Source organism: Cheilinus undulatus, linkage group 6, assembly GCF_018320785.1.
Source record: "Cheilinus undulatus linkage group 6, ASM1832078v1, whole genome shotgun sequence".
In the NCBI taxonomy this organism is placed as follows: Eukaryota; Metazoa; Chordata; class Actinopteri; order Labriformes; family Labridae; genus Cheilinus; species Cheilinus undulatus.
Window position 1 is genome coordinate 41,055,216 of NC_054870.1, and position 13,541 is coordinate 41,068,756.

General features: G+C 38.5%; 1 protein-coding gene across 2 annotated transcripts in view; it reads left to right on the plus strand.

Annotated features, from left to right (window-relative positions):
* Window positions 1-12,320, plus strand: part of LOC121511412 (vinculin-like) — a 57,900-nt gene extending 45,580 nt beyond the window's left edge. For both annotated transcript variants that reach the window (XM_041790080.1, XM_041790081.1), the window contains 8 exons: window positions 84-192; window positions 315-617; window positions 726-850; window positions 1,232-1,417; window positions 2,848-3,024; window positions 5,897-6,100; window positions 6,179-6,283; window positions 8,177-12,320. In XM_041790080.1, the coding sequence (XP_041646014.1) occupies window positions 84-192; window positions 315-617; window positions 726-850; window positions 1,232-1,417; window positions 2,848-3,024; window positions 5,897-6,100; window positions 6,179-6,283; window positions 8,177-8,323 (1,356 nt within the window). In that variant the 3' untranslated portion in view covers window positions 8,324-12,320. The remainder of the gene's footprint in view (window positions 1-83; window positions 193-314; window positions 618-725; window positions 851-1,231; window positions 1,418-2,847; window positions 3,025-5,896; window positions 6,101-6,178; window positions 6,284-8,176) is intronic.
* The last annotated feature ends 1,221 nt before the right edge of the window (window positions 12,321-13,541 follow it).

Sequence of the window (13,541 nt, forward strand, 5' to 3'; positions counted from 1 at the left end):
ACATGATTGCATACACCGATAACATGTACAGGTTGCACAATATGTTAAACACAGACTGAGTGTTACTGTTTTTGCATGCTCAGGTGACTTCAGCTGCTCGGATCCTGCTGAAAAATCCAGGAAATAAAGCGGCATATGAGCACTTTGACACCATGAAGAATCAGTGGATCGACAACGTGGAGAGGCTCACTGGTAGGGATTATCTCTTGATTTATTTACAGTTTTAAATTAAATATCAAAGTGATGTCCAAACTTTAATGAAAACACTGCAGATTTGCAAGGATTTAAAGATGAATCTGTGTTTGTTGCCTCAGGTCTGGTGGATGAGGCCATCGACACCAAATCTCTGCTCGATGCATCCGAGGAGGCGATAAAGAAAGACATAGACAAGTGCAGAGTTGCCATGGCGAATGTTCAGCCCCAAATGCTTGTTGCCGGGGCAACAAGCATAGCAAGACGAGCTAACCGGGTCCTGTTGGTGGCTAAGAGGGAGGTGGAAAACTCTGAGGATCCTCGGTTCAGAGACACAGTAAAGCATGCGTCGGACATCCTCTCACACACCATCTCACCAATGGTGATGGATGCTAAGGCTGTGGCTGGAAACATTCAAGATAAAGGTGTGGAAACAAACTCTGTTTGAACACATGTTCAGGATATATTATGGCACAGAGTCACAGACTTTATTCTCTTTTATCTCTCTTTATGCGTCATCCTCTGCTCTGCAGCTCTGCAGAAGGCTTACTTAGACTCATGTCTGAGGATTTTGGCAGCAGTGGGAAAAGTCAGAGAAGCCTTCCAGCCTCAGGAGCCTGACTTCCCTCCTCCACCACCAGACCTGGACCAGCTCCATGTAAATATTCACCCACACATACAGTACTTCCTCAAATCTAAAGTTAATAATTGAATGAGCCACTGTTTTCTTACAAATGCTTACTAAAAAGTGGCAGTAGTGACCTTTATCTTCTGACAGCTCTAGGGGAGATGCTTTGTGGGAAACTAACTAAAAAGGACAGCCCTCTGTCCGATAAATAAATCTGGAGGTCTTTTTTCATGATTTAAAGTTAGCAGTTATAAATACATAAACCAGTGGCTTAAACCACAAGCCTGGCTTTATTAACAACACTAAGAGCAGAGAAAACAAACTTTGTCAAACCTACTGCAGTTAGAGAAATTCACCCTTGTTCCCTAACAGGGTTTTTATTGGCGTCATATGTCTGTGTGTATTTTCCAGGTTAGCGATGAGCAGGCTCCACCAAAGCCCCCCTTGCCAGAGGGTGAGGTGCCCCCACCTCGACCCCCTCCTCCAGAGGAGAAGGATGAGGAGTTCCCAGAGCAGAAGGCTGGAGAGGTGCTGAGCGAACCCATGATGGTGGCCGCAAGGCAGCTGCACGATGAAGCACGCAAGTGGTCGAGCAAGGTCAGTCCAAGCAAAGAAGGTAAAAAGATATACTGTTTTCATTTTCACCTCATCAGATATGTATGATTTCAAGATCATCTGCTTTTAGGTGGCCATTATTCAGCGACATCATGCTATTAAATGACACATGCAGTTAACAGCACAGTAAAGACAAAACACTGCAGAGAGTTTGTGGCTTATTTTGATTTGTTTTTGTCAGACACAGCTCTCTAACACTCCACCATTGTTCAGAATCATTGTCAAGAGAGATGGTCATGTAGATTATTATGCATCACATCCATCCATATAGATTGCATAGTGTGCTCTCTTGAAATCCATGAGATATCTAAACATGGCACGGCTTGTATTTCTCCATTATCACTGCAATTACACTGGAAGTGATGATTCTTTAATCAATTAATGGGCTGCAGGGAGTCTATCTTCACTGTTCAAGGTGGGATAGGTATGCTTTGTACACCAGGAGAAGAGTGCCAAAGAGTAGTATGGTTCAGCTTGGTTCTTTTGGTACCTTTCGTTACAGGGGAAATACAAATGGTTGCATACCGTACCAAAATGAACTGCTTGATGAAAACAAAACTTAAGACTTACAAAACCTTATACATTTACACTCCTATGAACTAAGAAGAAAAAGAGTCATCTGTGGTGAGACAATCCAGCCTCTCGATTTGCTAAATCTAGTGTTGTAGTAGAGAGCAATCATTGCACCTTTCTTCCTTGCACACATCATTACTGTTGGTGTCTTTGTTGTGTATGTGTGTCTGATTGTTTTATTGTGCATAAGAACTTTCTATAGGAGCCACTATTCTGTGTAACAGTGGATAACTGCCAGATAAACTGCCCTATTCCTGTCTTTGGAGGGCTCATCATTTCCCCTCTATACCTTTTCACATTTCCTTATCTGTTTAATGATCTATATTTCTATTAAATGTATCTGCAAGCCGGTCAGAATTATCTCGAGCCACACGTTTCACTCTAAATCTTCAAGCACACTGCTAGACTCCACTTCAAAAACCAGGGTGACCTTGTTTGACTGCGCAAAAGCTTTACAAACTTTCAACTCAGCTACTGCCTCAGAGCAAGGCACATCATCCACCTGCATCCAGCCCCAAATGGCACCCCTTCCCCTTCCTCTTGTTCCCATTTTTGCTTGTGCGTGCAGTTTCACCTCTGCTCTCCCTTTTCCTCCTCAATGCTTGTATTTGCTCCTCCTCCTTCCTGAAAATCTCCTATCCTTTGTTCTTCCATACTGTACTAAATGCCTCCTTTTCCCATGCCTCCCTGGCTTTCTCCTTCCCTTTTTTCTCCATATTCCTCCTTTTTTTCCTCTTCTTCCCTACCCTTTGCCTCCCTTCCTCCCTCCCTCTCCCATCCCAATTGCTCCCCCTCCTACAACCTCCATCGCCAATCTCCCCTACCCTCGCCCAAACCAGCCTGAGGATGAGGAGGCAGTAGAGGAGAGGGAGGTAGATGATGAAGATGAGTTTACTGATGGTGAGGATGACTATGAGCCAGAACTGCTGATGATGCCCTCCAACCAGCCTGTCAATCAACCCATTCTGGCAGCTGCCCAGTCTCTCCACCAGGAGGCGCGCAAATGGTCCAGCAAGGTCTGCGCACGCACATTTACATGAGTGCACACACAAACAGATGTGGATGGGAAAGTGTTTGTAAAAGGGGTCAACACTCTCCAAAAAAGTCAAAGCATGAAAACACACATGAATCACACAAGGACAAGCCCCACGGGAAAAACCTACAAACAAACGCTTTGCATCTGCGACAACCATGTAGACCTCCACCCAGCTGTGGCTGCTGTTTTACTGCTGCATTACAAAACAACATGTTTAGGCTGTATTAAGTCCATGGTTTGTACACTTGCAGATTTTGCTGAATATACTGCACAGTGGTTATTTTCCCTCTATGTTGCAGTTAGTTTGGGGGGCTCAAAGGCCTTTGTACAAATTATGCCTGATTGCTGTTTTCAAGGTTACAATCTGTGTGAATGTAAGAAATATAAAAATATGTATGAATATACAGGGACAAAACTCAATTTACACTTTATATATGGAACGTTTTACAAAACTGTAACATCTTTAAAGTGTAGAGAAAATACTCATTAAATCCTTTTCTACAAAAATCTTAAAAGAGTATGTATTAAGATAAAATTCTAAAAGGATTTATTTCATTTGATCATTAATATAGCCTTAGCCTATATGGCTAGCTAAAGCTAATGTTTGCCAAACAATGTTAGCTAGCTAATGTTAACTACCATTCAATTACCAAAAAGTACTTTAATATATCTAATTTGATGAGATATTAAAGTTTCAGGCCAATATAGTAAGGAATTTGTTTACTAATGGATAGGAAAGTACACCAAAAACAGCCAGTCAATGCTGGAGTCATTTTATCAACTTATCTATTTCTTAGCTTGCTAATTTACCTTAGCGTATTTTAGTTAACTCATACAGGTAAGTTAGCTGGCTAACAGGATAATGTATGCCTGATAAAATCAGTGTGAGTTTGCTTGTATTAAAGTTGGCTTATGCAAGTGTCAATTAGCTTATCTAGCTAAGTTATTGCTAATATGACAAGCTAAACTTCATGTTTGACAGATAACCTCAGTGTTAGTTAGCTAATGTTAATGGTAGCTTGTCAATTTAATGAATTTATAGAGGGAAAAATTACCTTAGCTAGCCTACAACAACTCATCCATTTTGAAGAGGTATTCAAACCTTACAAAAACAGAATAAGGAATTTGTTTTTCCTCATAGCAAAGCAAAATATGGAAATGTTTTCCATTTAGCTGGCTAACATAGCTTAGTCTCATTTAGATAACTCTTCTACTGACTAGCGATAATGTCTATCTTATCTTGCCAAGTTTTGGCTAAGAAAGCAAGCTAAAGACTGTTATATTCATGTAGCTTGAATTCATGTAAACATTACTCACTAAAAATTAATTTATTTTGTTTTAAATGCTCTTTTTTTTGTTTGAAATATACTGCTTTAGCAGATAACATTTTAGCTAGCTAGCAAATGCTAAAATTAGCTGGCTAACATAGCCCAGTGTCATTTCAAAAACTCATCTAGGTACATTAACCAGCTAACATGGCTAGCTAACATCAGTGTTTGCCTTTTACACTTATAATAGTTAGCTTAAAGTTGGCTTGTGTTAATGTTATGTATCTTTTCTAGCTAAATTATGGTTAACATGGTTTGCTAAAGTTAATGTTTGCCAGCTAACACCAGTGTTAGCTACCTTGTATTTTTTTTTACAACTTTACAATGAAAAAAGGGAGTTATCTTGTGTACAATGACAGAACCTTTTGAGGAGGCATTAAAGGTTTTGATAAATATAATAGGGACATTTTAATAGATAAGCAAAATACACAAGAATAGCTAGCCACTGTTAGTGCTAGGGATAAGTTAACTTAGCTACATATTCTGGCTGGCAGATATTAGATATAGGTAAGTTACCTGGCTAACATAGCTAGCTAAAATGCCCGCTAACATTTAAGTTATTGTTGTTATATTCAAGCTGGTTTATGTTTGTGTCATTTAGCTATTGTATATGGCTGAGTTAGACTGCTTTTATAAATAAATATTAGGCAGTAAGGTAGCCAATTAAAGTAGTTGCTGACTTTGTTGAATTTTCTCAAAATTTTGATAGTCAATTAAGTTACAAATCTTTTAGTGTGGTCAAATTATAACAATTTGACATATTTCTTTTACTTATAAAACTTTGAACACAGCAATACCCTATTAACCTAGTAGCATTTGAGCTTCTCACCATGATATGGTGACAACAGCAACATAATGTGCCCAAGGAGAATGACTGGCATGTTAAAAGGATGAATGCAGAAGTTGTAAGAGAGGGTAGACTGCTGGAATGATAAAATGCGTTTGTTGCACTTCATGGTTAAACTGGTAATGGCTTCACAAGTGCTGACTTCACGTAGAGCAACACCCTGTTTCAGTCACTTGTTAGTGCTAGTAACCTCATGAGCCCAAGAACTACAGTATTGCACAGAGTTCTGGGTAAAATTATCAGTGTTAGATGGCCTGCTTGCATAGTGTGGTCATCAGCTTCTGCTTCTTATATTGTCAGAGTGCACTGACCACCTCATGGGTACGAATCTCTAGTTTCCTGTGATATGAGGGAGCTGCTTAGCAAACACTGTTTCCTTTTAAATCTGTGTAAAGATAGCAGAACTAAATAACTCTAGGAATTGATGCACTTGCACTGCTTCCAACCTTCTGCTTTAAATTCAAAGCCTGCTTTTCTTTTTCTTTGGTTTAAAACCATTCATATAAACTAGCCACATATGTGTACATTATTTTCTCTCCTTCACTGTGATTATTTCATACAAATGTGTGCAAACATGACTCATACGGCATGTTTGCTGTCCCCTCCTCTGATCCAAAGCCATACTCTTCTGCAGCATCCTTCTAACAGCTCTTACTCCTCCTCCTCCCTCTTCACAGGGTAATGATATCATAGCAGCAGCCAAAAGGATGGCTCTGTTAATGGCAGAAATGTCTCGACTGGTGCGTGGTGGAAGTGGGAACAAACGAGCGCTGATCCAGTGTGCTAAGGACATCGCCAAGGCCTCAGATGAGGTGACAAGACTGGCAAAAGAAGTGGCCAAGCAGTGCACTGACAGACGCATTAGAACTAACCTGCTACAGGTAGACTTCTACAGTCACAAACACATGCTCAAATGCACCTTACATTGTGTTATTAACTAATTTTTCCTTCTTCCCAAGGTGTGTGAGAGGATCCCCACCATCAGCACTCAGCTGAAAATTCTCTCAACTGTCAAAGCCACCATGTTGGGACGAACAAACATCAGCGAAGAGGAGTCTGAGCAGGTAAACTCACAAACACATGCCTTGTGTGGGTATGCTGATCTATTTTTTTCTCATATAAGATATTTTATAGACTGATGGATTGAATGTGACTCATGGTAAACAAAATTTCAATATGACACTGGACAAAAATGTATCTTTTGTAAAGCCACTTAAAATGACCAGATATTGGACATGTGCATCTCTAATAACTTATGTGGTTAAAAGCACATTTACTCAACTAAATTACCTTTTTTGTTATTTTGATGCACTTTCAGTTAATTGCAGTGTTTTATTTTCAATCAAATACTATATTTTACTGTACATATATTTTATTTTCAGTAACACTTCATAGTTACTGCACACTTTCAGCCTCAATAAGCATTATTAAAGCATTTAAATACAATTAATCATCTCTAAAGCATAACTAATGATATGTGCATTGATGCAAAAGTAAAACATTCATAACCCCAGGTGCTCTTAAAAAACAACATCAGTCATGCTACTCATATTTTAAATTCTTTTGTACATTTCTGAAAATCCTAGATACTGGAACTTCAAGTAAGTCTGAATGGTTGAAAGATATTGGACATGAGGGATGTGTTGCTTCATTAAGGAGTTAGCAGTGGGTCCAGAATCTAGACAAGCTAAAAAAAACTGTAATAAAGAGCCAAAAAGTACAATTAATTAATTGATTAAATGGTCTATTACAGAGAAATATACAGTGCCTATAAAAACTATTCACCCCTTTGATGTTTTACCCTTTTATAGATTTTATAAATAAATCATGGTCAATATAATTTGGCTTTTTGACCCCCCCAAAAAAAAAACAATAAAACCTCCTTAATGTCTAAGTGAAAACATATTTCTACAAAATAATGTCAATTAAACAAAAATATGTAAGTTAAAATAAGTGATTGCATAAATATTCACCCTCTGTAAAGTGACCAACTTAATTCAACAGAGGTCCAGCTGATTGGTGCTAGTATGAGGATCACCTGAGTGCAGTGAATGTGTCTCAGGTGATTGTAGTATAAAGACACCTGTGTCTAGAAATTCCAGTCACTGGTAAATCAGTACTCCTGGCTACCATTAGCCCATGAAGACAAAAGAACACCCCAAGCAACTCAGGGAAAGGTTATTGAAAAGCACAAGTCAGGGGAAGGATACAAAAAAAACGTGTTTTGGTAGACAACAAACACTGTACACCACCACAAACTGGATGTTCTAGAGTGGCCGAGTCAAAGCCCAGGCCTCAATCCTTAAGACACTTTGTGGCTGGACTTGAAAAGGGCTGTTCACGCCCGATCCCCATGCATCCTGACAGAGCTTGAGCAGTTTTACAATGAAGAATGGAGTAACATTGCAGTGCCAAGATGTGCAAGTTTGACTGAGACTTATCCACAAAACTCAGTGCTGTTATTGCAGTTAAAGCTGCATCTACTAAATGCTGACTTGAAGGGGGTGAATATTTATGCAGTCACTTACTTTACCTTAGTTATTTCTATTTAATTGACATAACTTTGTAGAAATCTGTTTTAACTTTGACAATTAAGAGATTTTTTTGTATACTTTTTATAGGCCTTGTATACCACATACAACATTGTAACTTGATACATGTGTAAGCTGTAACTGTTGACTACCCTGGGATTTTACCACAAGGATCAATAAAGTCTTGTCTTAAAGAAACAAAAGGCCATTACAATTTATTTGTAGATAAAAGCATGTAATTTATTTCAATCAGCATTATAATTAAAGAAAGGAAGGAAGCAAAACTTAATCAGATTTAAGGTGAAGAATAGAGCTTAGGTTCACTAAATGGTTGCTTTTCTTCTTGACACATTGTCTCCATTAATTCTTATTTGTCTTGTTTTTAAACCTCTTCACTGCCTCCCTTTTGAATGTCTCCCTGCCCAGGCCACAGAGATGCTGGTCCATAATGCCCAGAATCTGATGCAGTCTGTGAAGGAGACAGTCAGAGAAGCAGAAGCCGCCTCTATCAAGATCCGCACAGATGCAGGCTTTACCCTTCGCTGGGTACGCAAGACCCCGTGGTACCAATAAAAAAAAACACTTGATCGCTGACACTAGGGACTCTCTTTACTCTGCAGCGATAGCAAATGACTTGATTCAAGGTAGCAAATGTGCACTTCTTCAAAGAAAACTGCAGGTGATTTTTGTCCATCCTCCACTGTAGTTTTACACCGGGAATGTCTGGTACAAAGCAGGTTTTATTTGTTGGAGGCAGTGCAGCTTTGCTCTCCAGTTCCCTTTATCTGTAATCGTGGTATCCTGCAGGCTCATCAGAGACACTTTTTGAATATATATTTTTGGTATGTTGTGTTACAAGAGCTTATCAGAATCCCAGGTAAATATATTTTTTTGCATGGAAATTTTTTCTATTTTCTAAAGACAAATTATGAAAACTAGAAACTTGTCTATGGAGGACATTTACTTTAATTCAGTTTCTTATTGTCTATTGTATATACAGCAGTAATTTGTTTTTTTGGACAACACTCAGCTCTGAGTTTTGTACACTGAGTTTGACACTAAAGTGTGGAGTCTTGCGTGGGCTGATGAGCCTCTTCATGTTTACGTTTAGAAATAACGCTGTTCTTAACTAAAGATCTATGAATTTTAAGGTGAAATATAATTACTTGAAGAACTATAATGTCTTCTGGATTGAAAGTGCTAGAACTTAAAGGCAAACGATACAGCATCTAGGGTGATTGTATATTTGAAAAAATGTATTATTGTCAGTAGAGCTTTTTGTTGATGGAGTATCTAAAATTGATAGTTGGGAGATTTTCACAGAGCTGGGATGTTGTGAATGTCACTTTTGAATTATTTGTTTTAACTTGATTTAATCGGACAGTGAACAATGCCAAAGGTTTTCTTTCACACTACTGTAAGCCTCATTAAGTTCTCTTAACATTCAAAACCAGGTTATACAGTTAACACAGGGTCCTTCTCACACATGCAATCTTGAATACTTTTAGAAATATCAGGAAAGCTTGCTCAGAAATCTTCCCAATATCCTCTTTAAGGCTGGCATAATACTAGATGGTTTTAAATATGATGTAAGGCTTAATTTGCAACCACCAACGATCAAGTGGCCTAATTTGAGCCTTTTCACAACTGATTATCTGTCTGAATAATTTTCAAGCGTCTAGTCAATACAATTTTTTTACTACCTGATGGAATGTGAGTCTCCTTGATCTGGAATCATAAATATCAGACATGTTAAAGGTTTACGATCCCAGGTCGGGATGCTTTTAACAGAATACCAATAAAAGCCAGTGAGAACAAACTGACAGGGTAGCATCACCAAACAGAATTTGAATATTTTTACAGCTAACTAACATACAGTAAATCCAACGATTTTTTTTTTTTTTTTTTGCTGGCAAACAGAACACACACCAGGACAGCCAGCTGAAGATGTCAGTCATCCTCCATGTTTGTTTTTCACATTTGATCACAATTTTCTGTGAAATCTCATGGCTGTGGAATCACCACTGTGAAATCATTACTTCAAATGGCAGGTGTGCGGTCTCTGCCTGCCTCTCACAAATTCCAAACAGACCGAACATCTCAGACGCCCCCTCTCATAGACTGTTTGTTGGGATGCCAACTCAGTCAGATCAGAAATAGGCACTTCAGTTTTTTAACTAAAATAGGATAAAACTTCCATTCAGGGTTACGGTAAAGCTTAAGGTAAGGGTCGGGATACCAAAAGTTCAACGTTAAAAACCTGACCTGAAAAAGCCTCATTACAAAACATTTAATAAAGCTGAGTAAACAGTCTGCTAAAAGGAAAAACGCTCATCCTCCATAAAAAAAATAGTCTAGCATAGCAAATGTAGCTGCATAATCTACGTAAATAATGTAGCTACACAGCTAACGTAGCTAAAGATAAGCTCATAAAGCACATGGATATCAGTACAAACTAAGCTCTGTAGTTAACGTAGCAAACGTAAGCCAATGTAGCCACATTAGCTTTGCTATTTTTGCCAGAGCTCATGTTGCTAACGCCTAGTTTCCACAACTCCAAACTTTCCACTTAAATGTTAAAATATATATGACACTACTAAAGCTGTCTTACAGCCCTTTATATTGACTGAGAAATCCTGAGAAATTTCATATCAAATAGCTTAATATGTCTGCATATCAAGCTGATAAATATGACTGGTAGCCTGTTAGATAGTTTGCACCCTGCCATACAGTTTCTATGAAATCTGCTGCAAAAGTTCAGTTTTTCCAACATACTAAAGGTACATTCCAGGGGAAAATATTACAGAGGGCAGGAGTTTTGCAGGTATGACGGACATCATGGAGCTTCCCATAGGAATGAATGGACTTCCTGTTGACTTAGCTCCATAACTACATGTGTGGAAATGAGGCTTACATAGCAACATTAACTACGAAGCTAGCGTAGCTTTGTTAGCATTGGCTAAAGCTTTTAGAGCTAAGGCGAGCCACCATTTGTCTAACTACTTCTTAAATGGGTCTCTACATAATGTAATCCCTTTGACCCTTGTTCTCTGTTTTATTTATGAAATGCTGCTTAGTCTGTAATGTGGGGGGGGGTGTCAGAGATGTATGGTCTGTAGCCAGAGCCCTCGCACTAAATTTGCCATGCTTTGCTGGCGGTGAGAAACAGCATACATTGTTTTTATATAGCCTTGCTGAGCCTCCCCCGTCGTTTCTTTGGGGCACCCTTTGGAGCCATGGACCCACCATCACCGGTCTAGTTTGAGCATTTGGAGAACTGTTATCTCAGAGAAGTCCAACTATTCTCATGGCTATGGTCTCTTAAAATTTGTACAACTGGGAAATCATCTATTTTGTTGCCAGCCCACTTTTCACTAAGAGACTTTCCTTTAAGAGGACACTACGGGAGCGGCTGATGCAGAGGTGCTTTATAATCAATTCTATTTGTAATTGGATAAACAGCATAAAAGAAAGCTGGACTAAAATGCAATGCAGGCAAACAGAAAAGATAATGAAGGATACATGAAGACTGAACTGGCTCCACAGCGATGGCAGAGTATGAACGTTGTCATCCTGGGCCACTCGCTAAGATTGACCTTACCGAAGTATGACCTGCTGTGCTCACACATTAGTTCAGCCCAACTTATTCTGGAAATTTTAGTTAAAAGCTGGGAGAAAAAAAAAAGTCTGGATAAAGTAATGGTTAAAAAAAACAACTTTTATTTTTGCATTTACACATGACGCACACTCAACAGTTTTCAGGACATTTTTAGAGTTTTGTGCGTGTGTGAAAAGGCTTTAACAGTTCTCCATAGAGACCCTGCAGAAAGCCTATGTTTGGTGAAGAGGTGTTTTTTTTTTTAACTACGAAGTCTGTTTTCTGCTTTTTTAAACGTATACCAGTACTATGTTTCTGCTCTATCTCTATAACAGTTGAACTGTTTGGGTTTATTTATGAAACTATCAAAAAAAACATTGTTATTTTCAGCCAACAAAGATCCTCTTATAAACATGTCTGTATTTTTAGAGCTCAGTAGACCCACTTTGAATGTTCTGACTCACATGTTCTTGGTGACCCAGGTGGTTTAAATACAAAAACAACCTTTTTAATGTGATTTCAGGTATTGTTCTCATTTTTAAGGTTTAGATCAAAATACTTTTAAAATGGTTGTACTTGTCTGGAATTAATATACAGCAGTATTACATGAAATCGGAGTAGTGTGTAATTTCCTAAAGAGATGCTCATCAAGTTTTTGGTAGATTTTTCTCAACGTCTGAGCAAATTTTCAACAGAGAATCTTTAAGTTTGTGTGAATGTGTGAAGCTTATTCACTTAAACAGTGTTAATGAGCAGTCCCACAGGGACAGCAGCACTGAATGTTTTCTGCATTTTCATATTTATTTGGGCCTACTGAGCATGTAGCAGTCTCTGACTCCTCGCTGAGAGGGACAGGGTGTATACGTCTGTGTGTACGTGATGGTTCATTCACACCCTGAATGTATTCTGATAGCTTCTAGCCCTGCCAACACATCTGCTGTGCCTTGGAAGAATTAAAGACTACAATGATGAGTGGAGTCCGCCTCTTCATTCAGTTTGACAACTCACTGCTGTCAAACACATAAAATGATACTGAAACTGTCTTCAAGCAAACTTATAACACATTTAGAGAGTACATCTACAATTAGTATGCTAACACACACCCATTTATAATGCCAGTATGCTGGACATCAACTTTACCAGGATCTTTAGGTTCCCAGAACTTCTCTTCAAGGACCTAACTGGGTCCTGTGGCCCATTGTTGTCTGCATTTCAACCCTTGAAGTCTGAGGAAAATTCTGTAAATCAGACTAAAGACATGTGGAGAAGAAATACAAGTAAGCAGTCTACGTGGCCAGCGCAGTGTTTCAGTAAGAAGATGAAAGCCATACAACAAAGATAGCATTATGGTGTGTTTTCACATCAGGCACAAATGTTTTATACCGTAACTTGGTGCAGGGACGACCCCTGACCCCAAAAGCAAGGTCAAAGCACCTCAAAAAGATCCAAATATCTTCATTAATCTTAACCCATTTTTGCCTCTTTTTAATCACTTTTTTACCATTTTTCCTGCCCATATTTGCCTTTCTTAGCCTGTTTGTGCTGCTGTCATTCCATTTTTGACACCTTTTGCCACTTTAAACCAATTATTAAGACTTTGTAATCACTGTTGGAACATTTTATATTTTATTATACATTTTGAGATTCTTAGCCCATTTTTGCTGCTGTTAGACCATTTTATCACTTCTAACCCCTTTTCTTCTTCCAATTTTTGCCACTTTTAACCCTTTTTGTTTCTTTCTAACCACTTTCACCATTTTCCTGCCCTTTTTTCCTTTCTTAATCCATTTTTTTCATTTAACCTATTTTTCACTTCACCATTTCCTTCTGCTCATGTTTGGCCACTCTTAGCCTATTTTTGCTGCTTTTATTCAATTTTTTGCCACTTTTAAATAGCTTTTAACTATTTTTCTCTGCCCATTTTTGATCATTTTTGCCTCTGTTATTCCATGTTTGCCTTTTTAGCCCATTTTGGACACTTGTGCATATTTTGTCACTTTTAACCTATTTTTGCCACTTTTTAATCGCTTAACATTTTTTTCCACCCTTGTTTGCCCTCCTTTGTACCTTTCTTAGCCCATTTTTACTGCTGTAATTCCATTGAGACCTTTTTTTTTTTTTACCTTTTCACTTGATTGGTCATCCCAAGTGTCATTCTGTTCGAATGGCTATGGAAATAAGTACACAGAAACA